Source organism: Fistularia commersonii, chromosome 3, assembly GCF_037954325.1.
Source record: "Fistularia commersonii isolate RoL2024-O1a breed Wild chromosome 3, RoL_Fcom_v1.0, whole genome shotgun sequence".
Lineage (NCBI taxonomy): Eukaryota > Metazoa > Chordata > Actinopteri > Syngnathiformes > Fistulariidae > Fistularia > Fistularia commersonii.
This window is the reverse complement of record NC_141286.1, coordinates 13,725,947-13,749,871: the sequence shown is the minus strand read 5'-3', so window position 1 is coordinate 13,749,871 and position 23,925 is coordinate 13,725,947. Positions and strand designations below refer to the sequence as shown.

The following is a 23,925-nucleotide window of genomic DNA, read 5'->3' as shown; positions in this document are numbered from 1 at the left end:
TCAACATGCCCATCCTGAAAACATTTACTTAATGCCACTTCTTCACGTTGCTTCTCATTACCGAATGTTCTTGACCCATAACAAATTCTCAGATGGACTTGAATAATATTGCTCTAGATAAAGCATCCGAAGTCAATGCTAACCTGAAACAGATCGGTCTGACATCGTAACTTCTGAATACTCTGTCTCAGACTCACGATGTCACCCTGTTGTTTGTGGATTGGACTCTATTAGTTTAACTTATTCTGAGTCCATGTGTTTCTATATGTGGGTGGATAATGATTGTGGTGCTGTAACTTTTGAGGAGTCAAAGGTCACCAGCGATCAGCTCGTAGGCATGGCATCAAAAACCACATTGCCAGCTCAAATCAATTGTGGAATGAGGGCAATGTCAATATTTATATTAAACAAATTATAATAAAGTATCTTTTATTATCATTTGGCATTTTCCATCCCTGCTAACAATTTTGGAGTTGCTTCAGTTGTTCTTGGAGCATCATAGGTCACAATGACAGATCCACAATGTATTGACAGAGCAAATAAAACTTTCTCACGCACACACACACACACACACACACACACACACACACACACACACACACACACAGACACACACACACACACCCCTGCCTCTTAAGCTCCGCCCCCAATTAAACTAATAAAAAGGAATTGTCATCCAGGTTAGGGGTACACTTCCACCATGGGGATGATGGGACTGGATCCCATGCTGGGACTCATCTTCCTGATACTGCTGCATCCAGCCGCCGCTCAGATTGGTGGGTGACCGAAACTTGATGAAAGATTTTCCATACCTAGTATTAGAAAGGGAAAATGTTAGCCTAATTTTTTTTATACACTGCAATATTGATGTTTTGAGATTTAATTTATTTATTGCTAACTTGAGACAAGAAAACAACCTGAGAACTACTATGCAATACCTGAAAACCTTAATTAAAAAATGTAAATAAATTAGTCAAAAGTAGAAAGAAAGGAATGAGATTGTAGAAAAAATAGAAAAGAAAATGCAATGAAGCCTAAACTTGGAGATGTAAATTAAACGGGGAGAAAAAAAATCTATTCGATTTAAATGTTACAGATATTACAGATATCTATAACAGATACAGATACAGATATTATAAGATATTACCCTGAAATGATAGTAACCAAATAAAAAAAATGTTTAAAAACCTTAATCATGAGGAAAAAATGCATTGGTGTATTGAGTCAGTATGGTTTCTCCATTTTGCTTTAATAAATAAAGCACAACATTTTTGGTTTTGTTTTTTTGCCATTCCCTTCAAACGTCCTTTTTCCTTGTTTTCTCATGATGGCGAGAAGACTGTCCTGTGATCTTGAGAAAACAAAGCAGAATGATAGGCAGAATAACATTATTTAAATAAACACAATAATGTTTGTAACCTTGAGCTCATAAAGGAACTAACTCATTGCCTTTAGAAAACAACAAGAAAAATATATCAAGAGATGTCTGCTTAGGGCATCTGTAGGATTGACACATTAATCAGATATTAATTGTGCTTGAGATCTTTTTGGTCTCACATCAATATTTTCCTCAAAGTTTGGCAGGAAAGAAGTTAATCGGAATAAACCTTCTCTTTCAGCCACCGTCTCCCCTCCTGATGACTCTCCTATTTTGGATTCAGGTACGTTTGCAGCTGGCAAGAGAAAATTCCGCTCAGCAATGCATCTTAATTTACACTGTTTTACTGTGTTGTTGCAGTAAATGGATCTCAGATCAGTCAAGTGTGCACAACATGGGGAAACTTCCACTGGAAAACCTTCGATGGTGAATTCTTTCACCTCCCGTCCACCTGTAACCACATCCTGGTCTCGCAGTGTGACAGCTACGATGACTACAACATCCAGATGAGGCGCAAGTTGGTCGATGGTGTTCCGAAGATCGACATCATCACTCTGAGCCTTGACGGCTCAGTGGTTGAGCTCACCAACGATGCAGTGATGGTTAACGGACAGACGTAAGACTCAGTGCCAGTAAACCGTTGATACACATTTGAAGTGATCAAGAACAACCACTCAAAAATCAGATAGTCATACTTTAACATTTTTTTCATTTCGATGATGTGTATAGAAACTAACAAATTCTTAGATACATTATAACTATTAAAATACAGTATGGGGCAGCTGAAGCAGTTTTGGAAGCCCCTGGGGGTCGCATGACCCCGGCCCTGACTTCATCTCTATCTTCATTCATCCCATCACCCTAAGCAGTTACTCATTGTATGTTGCCATCAGTCTGCTGATCCTCCACGTTTGGTCAATAAATGTCTCTTCCTCTTGCTTCCTCTCTTCTGCAGGATTGTGCTGCCCTTGGTGAACTTTGGGATGTCCATCAAGCGGACAGAATTTGGCATTAGTTTGGAGTCCAAGCTGGCAATCAGTGTCTTCTGGAATCTGGACGACTCCTTGGATGTATGATACACACACACACACACACACACAAATATGTCCTCCATATAAACTACATCTCATGTTGTAGATGTTTTAAACAAATATCAAAAAATTGTCTGCCAATAACTACTGCATGTTGTTATTGGTTTATAGATTGAATTGGACACCAAGTACAGAAAGAAAACCTGTGGACTTTGTGGCAACTTTGACCATATCCCTAATGAGTTGATACAGGATGGTAAGATTCTTTTCTGTAGGGATACTGCATTGCTACACTAACACCCCTACTGGCTCTTTTGAGCATTGTACACAAATTTGGAATTTATTTTAAAATTCAAAAAGTGTGCAATAAAATTTCAACTTATCCAGGTAATTATTTAAAAGAATGACTTATGATATCATCTGCAAAGAAAATGTTGACATGCATGTTGATTATAAAATGTAAATACTTCAATTAATTGTAGTTTGTCAGTATTTCGTTAAAGGGAGGAAGATGCGAGGCTTTGGTCATCGGACACAAAACTCAAACAATAGTCAGTTGTAGAGGATAACATGTCCAGTGAAAGAAAACAGTAACATTTCAGAACAGTACCGAAGAAACTTGTTGAGCCTTGCTTTCTTCACTGGGCTTGATGACCGTTATGTGTGCAGGAGAGCCAATCTCCGTGTTCACCTATGCTGAAAGCCACAAGGAGTCGGGGCCAACAGAGATCTGCAGGGAGGTGGACATCAAAATTGTTGATGACTGTGGGAAGCCGGTAAATGCCTCATTCTTTATAACCCTAAAACACTTTTATAGTCATGTTGCAAAACAGCTTCCAAAAAACAAGCATAATTAAATGAATAGAAAACAATAAATACACAAAATGGATTAAAACTACAACATCAGCAACATAACAGGTAGAATCAAATTAATGACAATGACATCAATGAGATCACCTACAATGTCTCAAATGCAGAATAAAACCAGCTTGTAATTCCAAGCTGTCAATAACCTTTAACCTTCAATCCCCATACCAGTGGAAACAGCAAGCCTACAAGCTGACATTCCCAGCATTTAGCATACTCACTACTCATAGTGGTCAAACTTCTCTCTCCCCAGAACATCTGTGACCAAATCTTCTCTAGCGCTCCATTCAGTGACTGTCAAGACCTTTTGGACATGCCATCCTTCAGTAAAACCTGCATGATTGACATATGCAGTTCTGACGATGACATCGACTTCAGCTTCTGCAAAACCCTCTCAGAGTACTCAAGACAGTGTGTCCAAGCTGGCGGCCTCCCTCAGCAATGGAGAAATGACACCTTTTGCTGTGAGGATGCAAAAGATGAGTCAAAGTCTGGTTTGCTTCATGTAGAGTAGAAACCTCATCATCCTCTATGCCCACAGACAAGGACTGTCCGTACAATATGGAGTTCTTGGAGTGTAGCAGCGCATGTCCGGACAGCTGCTCCAACCCTCAGGCTCAGCAGACCTGCGACAGCCACTGCAGAGATGGCTGCAGTTGCCCCCGAGGTATCTGTCATCCTCCGTTTCTGCTGTAAAACGCACTACAGACACTGGAAATCCTCATCTGTGGCCTTCTCAGGTATGGTGATTGACGACATTGGTAACAGTGGCTGTGTTGTACCGGAGCAGTGTCCGTGCCTCCACAACAACAAAGTCTACCAGACAGGAGAAACGTACACCTACAAGTGCAGATCCTGGTAAGACAGAGGAGTGTATTTGGGTATCAGTTAAAATTCTCACAATAAGAATTAACTGGCAAAGATACATTTAAATGTGACTGAATTCGCAAACCAATTGGTACACGTTAAAACCAACCTTGTTGCTATTGCTTGTTAGCCATTAGATGTTTTTTCTTGAATCTTTAGTTCCTAATACATGCTATTTTTGGTACATTTTTGTACAGAAAGTGGATGAGAAAGTTCTACTGGAAATAGGATAACAATGACATGATCAATTCTGCGATTTTGGACTCATCATCATTTTTTCAATCAGCTTTTAGTTTGAACAAAATCTTAAAAAAAGGAAAAGTACTAGATGTGATCTATTTACAAGCTTGGAAGGTTGGAAGATTGGTTGGAAGATATTAAATCAGGGACCGCATGATTCTTCCATTAAGACTGTCCACTCAAACTGGCTGGTCTTTGGCAATGTAAATGAAATACTTGAAGCAGTTTTTGCTCTGGCAGCAGAGCGAGAAGGAATAGTTTTTTCTTTTTTTTTGTGAGCGTCCAGCAAAAGTGGCATACTTATTCGAAAGTCTCATGTAAAATGGATTCAGATTAAAAATTCTTCATGTTCAATGATCCACCAACCATCCACCAACAATTAGTGGCATAAAATAGAATATGCACTCTCCTAAAAGGAGTTCTATTTTTTGATCATGTCATTGCACTAAAACCACATTCTGGTCACAAACATTTACACAATTCCTATGCTGTAACTGAATTACTGCTGCTTTAGCTTCTCACTCCAGGAAACTTATCATATGCATACACATAAGTTTGTGTCTGTGTTACACAAAATCATTTGAGGATATATATATCCAGGAAACTTATCATATATATACATATAAGTTTGTGTGTGTGTTACACAAATATTAAGACAGAAATATGAAGTCTCCGCAGTCACCACATTACAACACATTAACATCGTTTGGTGTTAGCATTGAAGATGACACTCGCTAGCTTCATAGAAGACTTAGCTGTAGCTTCAAAACACTTGGTTGCGACCAATAATTTCTACCAAAAAACAAGTAGATGATTATTTGACTACAAACCGGCAAAAGGACTTCATATTTACTCATTCAGACTGTACATACCCGTGAACAAAAAAGCTTTATGTTCTTTTCGCACTAGTCCTGCTAAAGTGGCCATATTTTTTCTATAAACTTGACTTCCTGCCAAACTTGGTGTAGCAGTGCTGCCTAGCGGTACCAGATATAATCCAACAAGAGTGACCTCATTATATCTACACACGACTTTACATTTACAATTTTTTGCTTCATACAATAATGCTTCTGTGTGTGTGTGTGTGTGTGTGTGTGTGTGTGTGTGTGTGTGTGTGTCCTGACAGTGTTTGTGAGAAAGGCCAGTGGAGGTGCAAGGAAGAAAACTGTCCAGGAACCTGCTCTGTTTTAGGGGGAACCCACGTCAACACCTTTGATGAGAAATTCTACTCCTTCCACGGAGATTGCTCCTATGTTTTTTCAAAGGTAACAAACACATTCATCTGTAGGATTGATAATACGCCTTGGTCTGAGGGGCTCAGATGCAATATTTCCAGTTCCCAGTTTTGACAATCAAGCATTGTGTGTTTTCTCTTTGTGGTCAAAGAAATACTACATGAGATGGTGTGATTTACAAAGTTCCACTAAGATAATATAAACATCAGCAGCTCATAAAATAATTTGAATTTGAACGCACAAAATCCATTCACACACTGTAAAAATAGACCGCAATATGGATAATTAGTTATGACTGTCACAGGAAGGGAACATGTCACATTAACATCACACAGTTCTTAGATGTAGCACTCTAATGTTGTTAAATATAATAAATCTGATAAAATATAATAAAACCTGATGGAAACCCATCTAAGCCTACAGAAAACATTTTTTACTAAATAGCAACAGCAACCCATATCAATAGGGATAAAACTCAGGTCAGTGAAGTCAGTGAAGAGTTGTTTGCCAGAGGCAGCAGCACATAACAGCATCGTTAGTTTTTGGTCACAACAGTTTGATTTTTAATATCTATGTGACCTGTCAGATTGCCTGAGCAAACAATCGTACAGCTATATAATTTCACTTAAAGGTCAGAGCAGCAACTTGTTGCATTTTAAGGTGAGAGACAAGGGCTGGACTGTTTCTTGTGACCTCAATTTAAAAAAAGAGGTCTGATGCAGTGTTTTCCTATTTGCCTCCTTATATCAGCAACCCACAGAAAAGGATTGGTCAATATTACTACTGAGAAATACCAAATAACCCATTTTGCAGTCATTTGTCACAATTTAAATCATGTCCTATTGTTTATTTCAGCATTCTGAGGGCCTGTTCAATGTGCTGGTGGATCTGGAGAAATGTTCTTTAGTAGAAACGAGGACCTGCCTCAGGGCTGTGACTCTGTCATTAAACAACAAGCTTTCGGTAAGACACTTCATTGCCATCAACTGGCCCTAATCTTTCTGCAGTTTTTAGCTGTACCTGTTTTGAGTTTTTTTTTGTGTGTGTTTTTTCTTTATCGTCACTTATATTCTCATATATATATATTCTGGAGCCAACTGAGTTTAAAAAAAAATCATCCAAAATGTTGTTGGGAGTAACATTTGCCATGATCTTAACAATTTTTTTTCAACATGACAGGTTGTTAAAATTCTCTCAACGGGGGTCATCTCTGTGAATCGTGTTACATCCAGTCTTCCTCTGTTCACATGTGAGTTACCGCATAGGTATAGCAAGCATCGCGACAAAACAAACCCGCAGTTTGAGATAATTGCTTCTTCATTAAGCCTACACTTATTCTACCTCAGCAAACATCACCCTATCTTACCACATGTCGCTGAACATTACAGTACTCTGTGGTTTAGTAGCCTGCCAAACTTTACCTTATTTTTTTTTTTGTGACTGTGATAAAGCTGCTGAACCCTATTGTTCTTTCTCTGATTGCTGCAGCGGAGCTGAAGATCTTCAAGCCATCATCCTTCTACATCTATGTACACACAAAAGTGGGCATCCAACTGATGGTCCAGCTTTCCCCCTTGATGCAGGTCTTCCTCTCAGCTGACCCTACACTTCAAGGAGCTACCTCTGGTTGGATATTATATTACCAATTATTTACTCAATAATTTGAACTGTAGCTCAGCTGTAGTTCAGAATTTTTGAATCTAATTTTATGTCCAATAGGTTTGTGTGGTAATTTTAACAACATTATGAGTGATGACTTCATGGGTATCAGCGGACTGGTGGAGGGTACACCAGCAGCTTTTGCCAGCTCTTGGAAAACCAGAGGCACTTGCCCTGAGGTCAAAACACGTTTCGGACACCCATGTGTTCAAAGCTACAAGAAAGGTAGAGATAAACTCTAAACAAATACTTGAAATCATATTTTAAATCACACTGCAATCATGCAATTTCTCTTTTTTTCCCAGAGAGTTATGCCAGATTCTGGTGTAGCAAACTCACTGATCCCAACGAAGAATTTGCTGCTTGTCACTCTGTCATTAGCCCCACCACATATAAAGATGTAAGACCACTCGCATTGACTAAAAAGATGGAAAATCAAAATGTGACTGTAACCGCAATAACACGCCAACTGTGTCTCCTAACAGAGCTGCATGTATGACAGTTGTAATTGTGAGAACAGTGAGGAGTGCATGTGTGCTGCAATCTCTTCTTACGTCTACGCCTGCTCGGCTGTGGGAATCAAGTTCTCTAGCTGGAGGGACACCATCTGCAGTGAGTATTGATCATGTCAATGACAAGTGTTTATCAATCCAGAAGAATCCAGCTGTCTCACCTGCAAAGAGACACTACTGCAGAGACATTTTATCCATACTCTTCTTTGTTCAACTAGGCAAATTCAGCTCATCATGTCCAGACGCAACTGTGTATGGATACAACATGACCAGCTGCAGCCGAAGCTGCCGTTCCCTAAGCCAGAGGGACTTCTCCTGCCTGGTCAGCCACACAGCGGTGGATGGCTGCGGTTGCTTGGAGGGAACGTACATGAATGATCTTGGCCAGTGCGTCAACAAGGAAGATTGTCCCTGCTACAAAAAAGACAGCATTATTTCTGTTGGTCAGACCATCAGCATGGACGGAAGAACATGGTAAATACACGGGTTTAAAGTGAAAGATCACGCCATAAACTTACTTTCTTTCTTGTTTGTTTTGCTTAGTCAAGATTGTTGAGCGTGTCTGCCTTGTTACAGTAATTATGGAACTGACTGCAGTTTTACAGATAGGGCAAACAGATTAAAAAGCATGTACATCAAAGAAATTCAACAGTAATGACTTTTTAAGACATTACTATGCACTTAGACAAGATACTCTATAAACTGTAGCGCTAGAAGGTAAATGAGGATCTTTTTTATGTAATGATAATAAAACGATTCAAAAGAGTTTCATGATGGCTGCAGTGTACAGGTATTGCTAATTCCGATGAATTGATTTCTTTATTATTATTTAAGGCAAAAATCACATTAATGCAATTCTTTGAGGTTGTAACACTTGTATCAAGTTGAAGAAATACATAGTTAATGCCAATTTCCTTGATTTCCTTTGAATGTTACTTTTAGAGTAATGATCTAGGGATCAAAACAGACTGCAAATCTTATTTTAAAAAAGCTTATAAAACAAATGAAATTGTAATTTAACAGACAAACAGACATCTGCGTATTTTCATTCGAGTTGGTTCCCGAACTGCCTTGTTTATTAAGGTACTTTAAATTACTGAATGAATCACTGATGTGCACTGGTGTTGCTGCTTTCACCAGAATCACCTGAGTACTTCTTTGTTTCCATACAAGGTAAAACACAAGCCACCATGTAGTTAATGGATGTAACTTTTCCTTGTTCCCTCACACAGTATCTGCAGAAAAGGAACTCTTGACTGCCTGGGAAAAACACCACTCACATGTAAGTTTCACACTACAAATGCCAAATCACCCTATTGTATACTTACATTTACACTGTGAAGGAATACTACCACTTGTAATATGCTAGTTATTACGGTGCCTTGTCAGAAGGATGAATAATGTTTCTAATTCTAATTGCTGGAAATCTTTAGGCCACATTGTGACTTAAATGACAAGCATTCAAAGTTTTCAAAATGTGGTTCAAAGATGGATTTCTTTGAACAGTAGTTGTTTTACCCACAATCAGATATTTACACCTAAGGATATACCTTTTTCAAGTATTTGAGTCTGACGCACCATCAGAAAAAGCATCACCATCAAACAACCACCAGATGGTGGTGGTGCAACTGAGGGACTGTGGCACCAAAGAACATGATTCAAATAAACATTTTAACATGTTAAAGCCAGACCCAAAGATATTCAGTATGGTCTTGCAGAGCAACAAAGAATATTCACATTGGAGGAAGTGAAATCATAGAATCTGTTCGCCTTAATCTTTAAATGTTTTATCAAATATAAAAATAAGTCATTTTAATCACTCATGACATCATTTTTTCTTTAATAAAGAGAAGAGACAGTTTGGTACTTTGAAGAAATTGTAGACCTTTTTGCAGCATACTGGGCGGCTTGAAAGTGCAAATAAAACTGTGCTTAATATGACATAAGAGCTTAATTGAAGCATTACTAGATGAGAGGTAAAATAAGAGGTTGAGACTTAGCCTTACTCTACACATTATTTGAAAGGGGACTTACCTCTGCAGAGTTTAAAACTTTTTGATTTATAATGCTTTTCATGAAGTGTCATGAAGAATAAATATTACGGCTGTTGATGTGACATGTTCTTTGTTCTCAGCCCTCCCATTCTGCCCCTACCCAATGGTTTACCTGAACTGTTCAAGCGCTTCACCTGGCACTGTGGGAACTGAGTGTCTAAGGACCTGCAGAACACTGGACATGGCCTGTGTGAGTTCACGGTCTCCCTCTCACTTTCACATTACACATTCTCAGATACATGCAATACATACTCACCCCCTCTCTGGTTGCGTGCAGGAAAGCGATGGCTGTATTTCGGGATGTGTGTGCCCTGACGGCCTGGTATGGGATGGAGTCGGGAACTGTACTGAAGAGAGAGATTGTCCCTGTTTCCACAATGGACAGGTTTATCAGCAGAAAGAAACCCTAAAAGTTGGCTGCAACACCTGGTATGTCCAAAAACTCCCATTACTGACACTTATACACAGAATTAGTGTTTAGTTCCGGGTTAGTATAGTAGCATAGAAACCTACTAGTTTTAGGCTCTTTTCCGAAGCCCGCTAGTATTTTGACTGCATGACTGAAGGCTGGATTAACCATCTGCTTGCAGGCCTATGACCAAAAGAACCTCCTACTGTCACCTAAATAATGTTGTTTCTACAATAATCAAATAATATTTGATCAGAAGTTTCATCAGCAAAATCAGTCAAGCTTGATAATTTCTTGTCAAAGGCTCCAATCACAACAAATTGAAATGACATTTAAGATGGCAACATAAGATTTACAATTGTTTGTTGCCTTTTTTTTTAGCTCATTTTTTTAGCTCATTCAGATTATTTTTATGTTCTTGTAGGAAAGTGATAAGTAATGACAAAGAAGCAGTCACTCCTGAATATAAGTCACACCAGCAAAAAAATTCATAATGAAGAAGAAAAAAACATATATAAATCGCACTGGACTATAAGTTGCATTTTTTTTGGGGGGGGGGGGGATAACTATTTGGATAACTATAACATAAACAACAAATCATAAAAGTTTACCAAACTCTGGATCTCACTCTAAATCCCTAAATCTGTCGAATTTTTCATCCTCTGTCTCACTTTTGAGCAAATCAGCCAACTCCTGAGGTAGGCAGCTGGCCCCTTCCTCTTCTGCCTGGATGTTTTTGGGACATAGTTGTTCGTGCTCTGATAGAGAAGTGGTTGCGTAGCATGAAGCAGTCAGGCCAAGAAGGTCCTCTCGCAAAGTTGTTTATATTCATCGCCTTGGCAACTACCTGGGTGTGGAGATGTAACTGCACCACGGACAAGCCTCTCCCAGCAGCACATTGTTCAACCACCCATTTGTGAACTTTTTCCTCTAGCTTTTAACTCGCGATTCACTTTATTTGGTTTCTTCATTGCAGTTAGAGTTTCCTCCGCTTTTGGCCAGTCCCTCACTAGTATCTCGCTCTTTCCAAACTTTCTTTCTTTCTGCTGCTCTATTAGCATTTTCGGATTCATATTTCACTACTCACAGTTTGTATTCTGCAGAATATGATTTTTCTTTGGGGACATTTGTGTTCCGTCTTTCTCAGTTGTCTTTATATGTTGACGTTTAAATTTTGCATTTTCACACAGACTCTCGCCGCTGTGTGAAAATAACAAACATGTGAAATTACTGTAAATGTATAAGTCGCACCTGAGTATAGGTCGCAGGACCAGCCAAACCATGAAAAAAACTGTGACTTATAGTCCGAAAAACACAGTTATACAGATTACAGTCTAGAGTCCTCAAGAGCAAAGTGAGATTTTGATCTTGCTCAGCATGGTTTTCATAATTTAAAAGATGTATGTGTGTGTGTCTCGCAGCCAATGCAGCGGAAGGAAGTTTACGTGTACCACCAATGAATGTGATGGAGTGTGTAGTATGTTTGGCGATGGTCACTACATCACCTTCGATGACAGGAGGTTTGACTTCAGTGGACAATGTGACTACACCCTCCTCCAGGTAGATCAAGTCTCAGCCTCATCAGAAACCTGTTGGATTTGATTGCATTGTCAAAATGGGTACAATGAATACCAAAGACAGCAGGGCAGAATGTGACCATCATTTGGATTTGTCCATGAATTCCATGTATCCTTATTTGTAGGAAATCTTTCAAATTGCTTTGCAACAAAGAACTGATAGACAAATATAAAAACAAACAAGGTATGAAAGAAAGACAGGACAAAAAACAAATGTCATAAATAACTAAAGGTTCTGTGTTTGGTTGACTAAAACTAGCAATGATAATTAATAGATTTCTGGTCTATATTATTATCTAGCAACCCAGATCCAAGGTCTAGCAACATTTACTCATAACACGCTTACCTTAATTACTTTAAAACTTCTCATCCAGTGAAATTCAAACTAAGTACATCTTCTTTGAGATCTTGTCTCAAGAGTCGGCAGTGCAGGCAAAACTTAATGTAGCCTGTAAATATGAATAATAGTATGACCATTTTATTCAAGTCTTTTACAATGAAGGCTGTGTGTCCTTGTGTTGCTTCTCTCAGGACTTCTGTGAACCTGGTAAGGGAAGAGGCACCTTCAGAATCATCACTGAGAATTTTCGATGTGGAACGAAAGGAACCACCTGCTCCAAGGCCATCAAAATCTTCGTGGGGGTAAAAAAAAAACCACTGAGCATGCATGATCTCAAACACAGGGAGATAAGGACAAACTCAGCATGAATGTTCATTATGGAAGCTGACTGATGCTGAAGTTTAGAAGCTGCTGCAGATTCCATTAGGGGATGGAATGAAAGTTCGAATTATACTTTTTTATTTTGTTTGTGGTGCTTAAATCAGTTTTTCAGTAATTTTATCATACTGTTTTTATAATTTCAATTTTACAAGTAAGCTGCATTTTTTCGTACATATTGTGGGTTCAACTTAAATTATTCACAATAATTTATGATTTTCATGTAATTAATGCCAAGAAAAGAAACATTCAGAAATACAGAATAGTCAAATCTGCCCCCCCCCCCCCCCCCCCCCCCCATTAAAAATGCATATTAAAATTTAGAAGTACCGTATTTTTCGGATTATACATCGCTCCGGATTATAAATCTCACCATCCATAATGAAGAACGAAAAAATACATATAATGCGCCGCTTCCTCTTCTACGTCGCTTACGACTAAGTCATCGTCAGTTGTAGTTGCTTTCTGAATCCGGACAGGATGGTGTCCTTGCCCTGATAGAGAGGCGATTTGCGTTGCATGAAGCGGTAACACCAGGAAGGTCCTCCCGCAAAGTCATTTATATTTATTTCCTTGGCGATTTCATGAGTGTGAAGACCCAACTGTACAGTTGATAAGCTTTTCCGGCCAGCACGTTTTTCAAGCACCCATGTGTGAACTCGTCCCTCTTGCCGTGGCCAGCTAGCTTTTAGCCCCTGATTAGCTGTTTTAATTTTCTTCATTTCAGTAAGGGTAACCTCCGCTTTTCGCCAGTCGCTTACAAATTTCTCAGTACTTCAAACTTTCTTTCTGCTGCCCGATTGTCGTTTTCGGCTGCATATTTTACTACTTCCAGCTTGTTAACTGCAGAATATGATTTTCTTTTCAGTGTCATTTTGGTTCAGCCCTTCTCAGTTGTTTTAATAAGTTACCGCGAATGTTTAAACGATCAATTTTCAAAGGTACAGAAGTAGCAGGTAGCATCTTTTTTCACAGACAGACACACTTCAAAGCAAGAGAGCTCAATAATTTCATATAAATCGCTTCAGAGTATAAATCGACAAATTTATGAAAAAAAAACTAGGAATTATAATCCGAAAAATATGGTACTTTATTAATGTTTTTTTTGTCGCCATCACCGTTACCTTGTAAATTATCTTAAACGCAGCAACCACACTTTATCACTGGCTATTAATTACAGATGTGTTTGCATTCAGTTTAAACAACTACATTTTCCACTTCATTAAATTATGCAGTAATACAAGTTCCCCTGTTGATATGTTGGTATCCCCAGGATAATGAATTCACACTGAATGATGAAACCTTCAAAGTGTCAAAGGGCAGCAGTCAGGTGCTTCCCAGTCAAGTAGAAAAGAAGGGAGTTTATATGGTGTTGACTGTGATGCCGGGAATTGTCGTCATGTGGGACAAAAAGACAAGTCTTTTCATCAAAGTCAGGCCAGAGCTCAAGGTAAAACACTCATCACCTTCAGTCCCCTGGAAGTGTTTTCTATCAAATGATGCTAATGTTAAAAGGAAGAAATTGTAGTTTTGTTGATTACTATTTTTTGATTTCAATTTCCTTTGTCTTGTAGATTTAAAAAAAAAAAAACAGTAAAGGTACATATTTTGTAAATCTTTTCATATTTTTTCCTGTTCCAAATTCAAAAACCGTAATAAAATTGTTTAGGGGTTATTTCCTAGTTTTCATGGCAATTTTGTTGCAAAATTGAAATTGCTCGCATTCTTTTTTGCCTTTTTCTTAATTTGTAACATTTACTTATGACTTATGTCATAATGGCCAGGAGAATGAGTCCCTGCTATTACCCACCTAAAATATTTAATGTTTTATCTTCATTATATCCAATTCAGATACCATCATTTCACAATGAAATTCAATTAACCAAAGTAAACAACCATCTCTGCATAAATCAATAGCAATCATTTTTCTGAAAAAGATCAAACATACCAGCCCCAAATGTGAAAGGGTTGAAAGTTTCATGCACTCATGCATGACACTTTTTTTCCCACTCAGGCATTTCATACAGAATGATAAGACTAAAAAGGTTCGGAGACAAACCCAAGTCTGCTGTCTTACCTCCTGTCGTTTTGTTGGACGGTAAACTAAAATGAATTTCCCCCTTAGGGTAAAGTCTGTGGCCTGTGTGGAAACTACGATGGCAACATTAGGAATGACTTCACCACACGCTCACAAGAGACAGTGGCAGATGTTCTTAAGTTTGGAAACAGCTGGAAGGTGTCGCCAGGTTGCCCTAATGCCGAGCTGGTCAGTGAACCCTGTGCCTCCAACCGCTATCGGACAACCTGGTCCCAGAAACAGTGCAGTACCATCATTGGTTCCACCTTCCAGAGCTGTCACTCTCAGGTAAACATGAAAACATGGATGAAGACAGGAATTGCAAGTACTTGTCCTTTAACAATAGTAATGTTTGATACATGATACTATGTTGATTGTCCTGCTGTGCTTAACTTTTTTTCTGATGTTTTTTTGAGAAGGAATTTCAGACTTTGTTGAAAGCCGTTTTCCCATGTTTTAACTGAAATCAAGCAACTGCACTTGGATAGTGTAGAAAAATTAACAAAATAAGTATGTTATAAAGGTAAAACTGATTAAATAAAAATAGATTAGACATTGGCAGGCATTTTCCAAAAAAGAGACATAGACAGAGAACGTACGACATACAAAGAAAATTTTATGTTTTAGTATAAATTTGTGTTGCAAATTAAAAAAACAAGTAAATTCAATAACTATTGGCAAAATCAAAAGGGAAACTATTTTCAAGAAAACCAGGGGAAATTGTATTTTCATTTTTGAAAATTCAGTAGCGAGTCAAGAATGTCGGGGTTTGTGTCGATGCTTGTTTCTCTTTCTTATTTTGATGACTTAGAAAATACATTCAACAATATTCTTTTCAATTATTTCAATGTCCTGGCTCCTTCATTTTTTTAAATACATTTCTATCTCGTATCCCATGCTGCTTGGATTAGAAAGCAATCAAAAGGTCATGAAGATTATGGAAAAAAAAAGATTTGGGTTACCACAGATGACTTCTACTCTTTGATTAATGAAAAAAAATCTCATCAAATCAAATTACCTCTAGATATGAGTTTCTCTTTTGAACAAATGCACCTCAAATGGGGGTCAATAGCTTACCAACTTGCTACAAGAAAGGCACATGTAGTCTACATGTGCTTTTTTTTTGGTTTCAGGTCGATCCAGGTCCATACTTCGATGCCTGTGTTAGAGATTCCTGTGCTTGTGATACTGGGGGTAACTGTGAGTGTGTCTGCACGGTTTTGGCTGCTTACGCCAAAGCTTGTTCTGAAGCTGGAGCATGTGTTAATTGGAGAACACCAAAGCTGTGCCGTGAGTTTAAGTTCCATCAAAAGCTGAACTTCCTGAAAATACAGTATATGATTTTACCATTCAATTTTAAAATGCATTGCTTTTCTGCAGGACTTAATGTGTGCTGTCTCTTGCAGCTATTTACTGTGACTACTATAATACCCCTGATGGCTGCACGTGGCATTACAAGCCTTGTGGAGCAAACTGCATGAAGACCTGCAGGAACCCGTCGGGACAATGCTCAGACCTCATCACAGCTGTGGAGGGTACCATAAGCCAGCGTGATGCTGTTGCTATGTTGATCTTTGTGCAGAATACATCAGTTTAAACAGAACAGCTAGTCTGCCAGTATCCTTTTCAACCATATCTTTACAGATTTGTGTTTCAAAGCCTCCAGTTCATCTTTCACTAAAATTCTACTGGGTTATTTATTAAATAAAATCACATAAACAGTGTGTTTTATCAATTACTTCTAGTTCTCACCCCAGTAACAACTGTGCAGCATTTAAATGTTGTCATCTTCACCTTCCTTGAAAAAAACAAATGTCTGCAACATCAAAATATACATATTGTTGTCTTTGATGAAGACATTTCCATTCAACAAAATTTATAAAAAGCAAATGAGTAAAGATTAAGCACAGTCGGTAGCTAATTTGAAGCCGAATATCATAAAAAGGAGCTTAACTTTTCTTTATTATGTGTTCCCTGGGGAGCGGGACCTTGATATCAGGAGAACAAAGTTGTCAACATTAGAATATTGATTTTTGAAGTCAAATGGTTTTTGATGGGACAGGTGCTAGCCTTGTGTTCCTTGTGCAAGTTTTGTTTTGATCTTGATTTGTTATGATGTGTTGCAGGGTGCTATCCCAAGTGTTTCCCATCTCAACCATACTTCAATGAAGACACCATGAAGTGTGTATCCTGGGAACAGTGCGGCTGCTATGATATAAAAGGCTACCATTACAGCATTGGAGACATTGTTCCAGCTGTCAATTGTGATTTTTGGTAGGTAGAAGTGGTTCAACCTTACAACTGTCAACCTTGGAAAGTTGTATATGCCGTGAAAGAGTTATTCCCACCAGTGAATACCGTTCTGGCTATTTCAGTCAAGCACAGAAGCAGTCATACTGAACACTTGGTAGCAAAGACACATAGAAGGAAACACATTTTTCATAGGCTTTAAATTGCACCTGCAACATAGTTTGATCGCCAATTGATTAAGTTAAGACCCAGGCTATTTTTATATTTCCAGTCTTAAAACTCACAGTTCCATAGACATTTTGGCAACTGGGGATATAAGTGGTAACACATCTAAGAATCAGTCCCCTGATATCTATCTATCTATAAGTCAGAATCTCACAAGTCAGATAGTTTCTGATACAATATTTAATTGTTTAAAATTAAATATTAAAACCGTTTCCCGTGGCCTATTTTCACACACATTCCATTTGAAAATGGAACAATTTAATTAATATTAATAACCAGAATTATTTGTGAACCCCAATAATGGTGATTGTTTGTTAAACAAATATGAACAATTCATATACAATAGTAAGACTTTCTGAATGTCGGTTATCAGTAAAGAGCATTATTTTATGTTTAAATTTGTGAGTGATGACACCAAAATCACCCAAATCAAAATGCATAAACACAATTTAATTTTCTTTTAAAGCATCTGCACAGTCTCTGGCATCCAATGCAGCACCAATGTGACATGTAAGTACATAAAAGTTCCATTAACATAAAAGTTCCATTAACATAACAGTATTTGTGGAAAAACGATGATGAAAAACTAATTTACATACATTTATAAACACCTTATGACATTTTGCTGTTGCAGTATGTAAGTGCTCAGTTCAGGGGAAGACCTACAAATATGGGGAAACAATTTACAGCACAAGCGATGGGCTGGGACACTGTATTAAGGCTGAGTGTGGGCCGTATGGCACTATATCCAGGGAAATACAGCCATGCCTCACAACTACCACCCTTGCACCTACCACAGTCCCGTTCACATTCAGCACAATATCACCTTCAGGTAAGAATATACCGCTAAAACTATTGCCTTGTGATGTATTAAATTAAAACCGGATGAGTTATTCAATATTTTTGTAAAACAATTGATCCTTTATATTGCTTATTGTTAATCAAGAATTTTCCAAGGCATACTCTGAAGGATTTGGAAAAAAAATTTCTTTTGACAATGTTTTTGATCTTGAGAATCTCAGTAATTTATGAGACTATACTTGAAAAACTTAAATATATATATTTTTTTTATGCACAGTTATTCCCTCAATATCTACAAGCATACCGGAGACCACAAGTCAAGAAATAACAACTTCAATGGGCACAGTGTCAATGTCTACCTCGGCAATAGTTGAAACATCCAGCCCCGTTACCAGCCCTGAGGCACCATTTGTTACATCAAAACCTTCAGTCTCTACCAAGACCACTGGAATGGAAGCAACTACCATGGGAGGAATTGCACTAACAACAGTAGGACCATTTGCTTCTGAAGGAACAGGAGTAACAGCTGTGCAGACCAAAGCGACTCAAGAGATTATCAGTGGTCCTGTAACAAAGTCTACCACAGCTGTAGTTGAAACAGGCACTGCCATTTCAGGGGTCACAGCAAAGATCCCTGAAGCCACGTTTGTTACATCAAGACCTTCATTCTCTACCAAGACCACTGGAGTGGAAGCAACTGCCATGGGAGGACTTGCACTAACAACAGTCGGACCATTTGCTCCTGAAGGAACAGGAGTAACACCTGGGCAGACCAAAGCTGGTGAAGAAATTATCAGTGGTCCTGTAACAAAGTCCACCACAGCTGTAGTTGAAACAGGCGCTGCCATTTCAGGGGTCACAGGACAGATCCCTGAAGCTACGTTTGTTACATCAAGACCTTCAGTCTCTACCAAGACCACTGGAGTGGAAGCAACTGCCCTGGGAGGACTTGCACTGACAACAGTCGGACCATTTGCTCCTGAAGGAACAGGAGTAACAGCTGGGCAGACCAAAGCTGGTGAAGAAATTATCAGTGGTCCTGTAACAAAGTCTACCACAGCTGTAGTTGAAACAGGCGCTGCCATTTCAGGGGTCACAGGAAAGATCCCTGAAGCTACGTTTGTTACATCAAGGCCTTCAGTCTCTACCAAGAGCACTGGAGTGGAAGCAACTGCCCTGGGAGGACTTGCACTAACAACAGTCGGACCATTTGCTCCTGAAGGAACAGGAGTAACAGCTGGGCAGACCAAAGCTGGTGAAGAAATTATCAGTGGTCCTGTAACAAAGTCTACCACAGCTGTAGTTGAAACAGGCGCTGCCATTTCAGGGGTCACAGGAAAGATCCCTGAAGCTACGTTTGTTACATCAAGACCTTCAGTCTCTACCAAGACCACTGGAGTGGAAGCAACTGCCCTGGGAGGACTTGCACTAACAACAGTCGGACCATTTGCTCCTGAAGGAACAGGAGTAACACCTGGGCAGACCAAAGCTGGTGAAGAAATTATCAGTGGTCCTGTAACAAAGTCTACCACGGCTGTAGTTGGAACAGGCGCTGCCATTCCAGGGGTCACAGCAAAGATCCCTGAAGCTTTGTTTGTTACATCAAGACCTTCAGTCTCTACCAAGACCACTGGAGTGGAAGCAACTGCCCTGGGAGGACTTGCACTAACAACAGTCGGACCATTTGCTCCTGAAGGAACGGGAGTAACAGCTGGGCAGACCAAAGCTGGTGAAGAAATTATCAGTGGTCCTGTAACAAAGTCTACCACAGCTGTAGTTGAAACAGGCGCTGCCATTTCAGGGGTCACAGGAAAGATCCCTGGCGCTACGTTTGTTACATCAAGACCTTCAGTCTCTACCAAGACCACTGGAGTGGAAGCAACTGCCCTGGGAGGACTTGCACTAACAACAGTCGGACCATTTGCTCCTGAAGGAACAGGAGTAACAGCTGGGCAGACCAAAGCTGGTGAAGAAATTATCAGTGGTCCTGTAACAAAGTCTACCACAGCTGTAGTTGAAACAGGCGCTGCCATTTCAGGGGTCACAGGAAAGATCCCTGAAGCTACGTTTGTTACATCAAGACCTTCAGTCTCTACCAAGACCACTGGAGTGGAAGCAACTGCCCTGGGAGGACTTGCACTAACAACAGTCGGACCATTTGCTCCTGAAGGAACGGGAGTAACAGCTGGGCAGACCAAAGCTGGTGAAGAAATTATCAGTGGTCCTGTAACAAAGTCTACCACAGCTGTAGTTGAAACAGGCGCTGCCATTTCAGGGGTCACAGGAAAGATCCCTGAAGCTACGTTTGTTACATCAAGACCTTCAATCTCTACCAAGACCACTGGAGTGGAAGCAACTGCCCTGGGAGGACTTGCACTAACAACAGTCGGACCATTTGCTCCTGAAGGAACGGGAGTAACAGCTGGGCAGACCAAAGCTGGTGAAGAAATTATCAGTGGTCCTGTAACAAAGTCTACCACAGCTGTAGTTGAAACAGGCGCTGCCATTTCAGGGGTCACAGGAAAGATCCCTGAAGCTACATTTGTTACATCAAGACCTTCAGTCTCTACCAAGACCACTGGAGTGGAAGCAACTGCCCTGGGAGGACTTGCACTAACAACAGTCGGACCATTTGCTCCTGAAGGAACAGGAGTAACAGCTGGGCAGACCAAAGCTGGTGAAGAAATTATCAGTGGTCCTGTAACAAAGTCTACCACAGCTGTAGTTGAAACAGGCGCTGCCATTTCAGGGGTCACAGGAAAGATCCCTGAAGCTACGTTTGTTACATCAAGACCTTCAGTCTCTACCAAGACCACTGGAGTGGAAGCAACTGCCCTGGGAGGACTTGCACTAACAACAGTCGGACCATTTGCTCCTGAAGGAACGGGAGTAACAGCTGGGCAGACCAAAGCTGGTGAAGAAATTATCAGTGGTCCTGTAACAAAGTCTACCACAGCTGTAGTTGAAACAGGCGCTGCCATTTCAGGGGTCACAGGAAAGATCCCTGAAGCTACATTTGTTACATCAAGACCTTCAGTCTCTACCAAGACCACTGGAGTGGAAGCAACTGCCCTGGGAGGACTTGCACTAACAACAGTCGGACCATTTGCTCCTGAAGGAACAGGAGTAACAGCTGGGCAGACCAAAGCTGGTGAAGAAATTATCAGTGGTCCTGTAACAAAGTCTACCACAGCTGTAGTTGAAACAGGCGCTGCCATTTCAGGGGTCACAGGAAAGATCCCTGAAGCTACGTTTGTTACATCAAGACCTTCAGTCTCTACCAAGACCACTGGAGTGGAAGCAACTGCCCTGGGAGGACTTGCACTAACAACAGTCGGACCATTTGCTCCTGAAGGAACGGGAGTAACAGCTGGGCAGACCAAAGCTGGTGAAGAAATTATCAGTGGTCCTGTAACAAAGTCTACCACAGCTGTAGTTGAAACAGGCGCTGCCATTTCAGGGGTCACAGGAAAGATCCCTGGCGCTACGTTTGTTACATCAAGACCTTCAGTCTCTACCAAGACCACTGGAGTGGAAGCAACTGCCCTGGGAGGACTTGCACTAACAACAGTCGGACCATTTGCTCCTGAAGGAACAGGAGTAACACCTGGGCAGACCAAAGCTGGTGAAGAAATTATCAGTGGTCCTGTAACAAAGTCTACCACGGCTGTAGTTGGAACAGGCGCTGCCATTCCAGGGGTCACAGCAAAGATCCCTGAAGCTTTGTTTGTTACATCGAGACCTTCAGTCTCTACCAAGACCACTGGAGTGGAAGCAACTGCCCTGGGAGGACTTGCACTGACAACAGTCGGACCATTTGCTCCTGAAGGAACAGGAGTAACAGCTGGGCAGACCAAAGCTGGTGAAGAAATTATCAGTGGTCCTGTAACAAAGTCTACCACAGCTGTAGTTGAAACAGGCGCTGCCATTTCAGGGGTCACAGGAAAGATCCCTGAAGGTACGTTTGTTACATCAAGACCTTCAGTCTCTACCAAGACCACTGGAGTGGAAGCAACTGCCCTGGGAGGACTTGCACTAACAACAGTCGGACCATTTGCTCCTGAAGGAACAGGAGTAACACCTGGGCAGACCAAAGCTGGTGAAGAAATTATCAGTGGTCCTGTAACAAAGTCTACCACGGCTGTAGTTGGAACAGGCGCTGCCATTCCAGGGGTCACAGCAAAGATCCCTGAAGCTTTGTTTGTTACATCGAGACCTTCAGTCTCTACCAAGACCACTGGAGTGGAAGCAACTGCCCTGGGAGGACTTGCACTAACAACAGTCGGACCATTTGCTCCTGAAGGAACAGGAGTAACACCTGGGCAGACCAAAGCTGGTGAAGAAATTATCAGTGGTCCTGTAACAAAGTCTACCACAGCTGTAGTTGAAACAGGCGCTGCCATTTCAGGGGTCACAGGAAAGATCCCTGAAGCTACGTTTGTTACATCAAGACCTTCAGTCTCTACCAAGACCACTGGAGTGGAAGCAACTGCCCTGGGAGGACTTGCACTAACAACAGTCGGACCATTTGCTCCTGAAGGAACAGGAGTAACAGCTGGGCAGACCAAAGCTGGTGAAGAAATTATCAGTGGTCCTGTAACAAAGTCTACGACAGCAGTAGTTGAAACAGGCGCTGCCATTTCAGGGGTCACAGGAAAGATCCCTGAAGCTTCGTTCGTTACATCAAGACCTTCAGTCTCTACCAAGAGCACTGGAGTGGAAGCAACTGCCCTGGGAGGACTTGCACTAACAACAGTCGGACCATTTGCTCCTGAAGGAACGGGAGTAACAGCTGGGAGGACCAAAGCTGGTGAAGAAATTATCAGTGGTCCTGTAACAAAGTCTACCACAGCTGTAGTTGAAACAGGCGCTGCCATTTCAGGGGTCACAGGAAAGATCCCTGGCGCTACGTTTGTTACATCAAGACCTTCAGTCTCTACCAAGACCACTGGAGTGGAAGCAACTGCCCTGGGAGGACTTGCACTAACAACAGTCGGACCATTTGCTCCTGAAGGAACAGGAGTAACACCTGGGCAGACCAAAGCTGGTGAAGAAATTATCAGTGGTCCTGTAACAAAGTCTACCACGGCTGTAGTTGGAACAGGCGCTGCCATTCCAGGGGTCACAGCAAAGATCCCTGAAGCTTTGTTTGTTACATCAAGACCTTCAGTCTCTACCAAGACCACTGGAGTGGAAGCAACTGCCCTGGGAGGACTTGCACTGACAACAGTCGGACCATTTGCTCCTGAAGGAACAGGAGTAACAGCTGGGCAGACCAAAGCTGGTGAAGAAATTATCAGTGGTCCTGTAACAAAGTCTACCACAGCTGTAGTTGAAACAGGCGCTGCCATTTCAGGGGTCACAGGAAAGATCCCTGAAGGTACGTTTGTTACATCAAGACCTTCAGTCTCTACCAAGACCACTGGAGTGGAAGCAACTGCCCTGGGAGGACTTGCACTAACAACAGTCGGACCATTTGCTCCTGAAGGAACAGGAGTAACACCTGGGCAGACCAAAGCTGGTGAAGAAATTATCAGTGGTCCTGTAACAAAGTCTACCACGGCTGTAGTTGGAACAGGCGCTGCCATTCCAGGGGTCACAGCAAAGATCCCTGAAGCTTTGTTTGTTACATCGAGACCTTCAGTCTCTACCAAGACCACTGGAGTGGAAGCAACTGCCCTGGGAGGACTTGCACTAACAACAGTCGGACCATTTGCTCCTGAAGGAACAGGAGTAACACCTGGGCAGACCAAAGCTGGTGAAGAAATTATCAGTGGTCCTGTAACAAAGTCTACCACAGCTGTAGTTGAAACAGGCGCTGCCATTTCAGGGGTCACAGGAAAGATCCCTGGCGCTACGTTTGTTACATCAAGACCTTCAGTCTCTACCAAGACCACTGGAGTGGAAGCAACTGCCATGGGAGGACTTGCACTAACAACAGTCGGACCATTTGCTCCTGAAGGAACAGGAGTAACAGCTGGGCAGACCAAAGCTGGTGAAGTAATTATCAGTGGTCCTGTAACAA

The 23,925-nt window shown here is 40.9% G+C and overlaps 1 protein-coding gene across 1 annotated transcript; it reads left to right on the top strand.

Annotated features, from left to right (window-relative positions):
• The first annotated feature begins 700 nt into the window (after positions 1-700).
• On the top strand, positions 701-23,041 carry LOC147235594 (mucin-5B-like). The gene is made up of 31 exons (XM_086140194.1): positions 701-776; positions 1,739-1,994; positions 2,334-2,448; positions 2,581-2,665; positions 3,079-3,185; positions 3,530-3,740; positions 3,818-3,943; positions 4,017-4,134; positions 5,510-5,648; positions 6,474-6,581; positions 6,798-6,867; positions 7,107-7,244; positions 7,338-7,502; positions 7,583-7,677; positions 7,763-7,889; positions 8,008-8,263; positions 9,022-9,071; positions 9,924-10,033; positions 10,121-10,272; positions 11,674-11,812; positions 12,361-12,471; positions 13,821-13,997; positions 14,673-14,912; positions 15,758-15,914; positions 16,031-16,159; positions 16,751-16,898; positions 17,566-17,609; positions 17,734-17,931; positions 18,331-18,467; positions 21,969-22,099; positions 22,996-23,041. The coding sequence occupies exons 1-31, from the start codon at positions 701-703 to the stop codon at positions 23,039-23,041; spliced, it is 4,161 nt and encodes a 1,386-aa protein (XP_085996320.1).
• Positions 23,042-23,925: the final 884 nt, after the last annotated feature.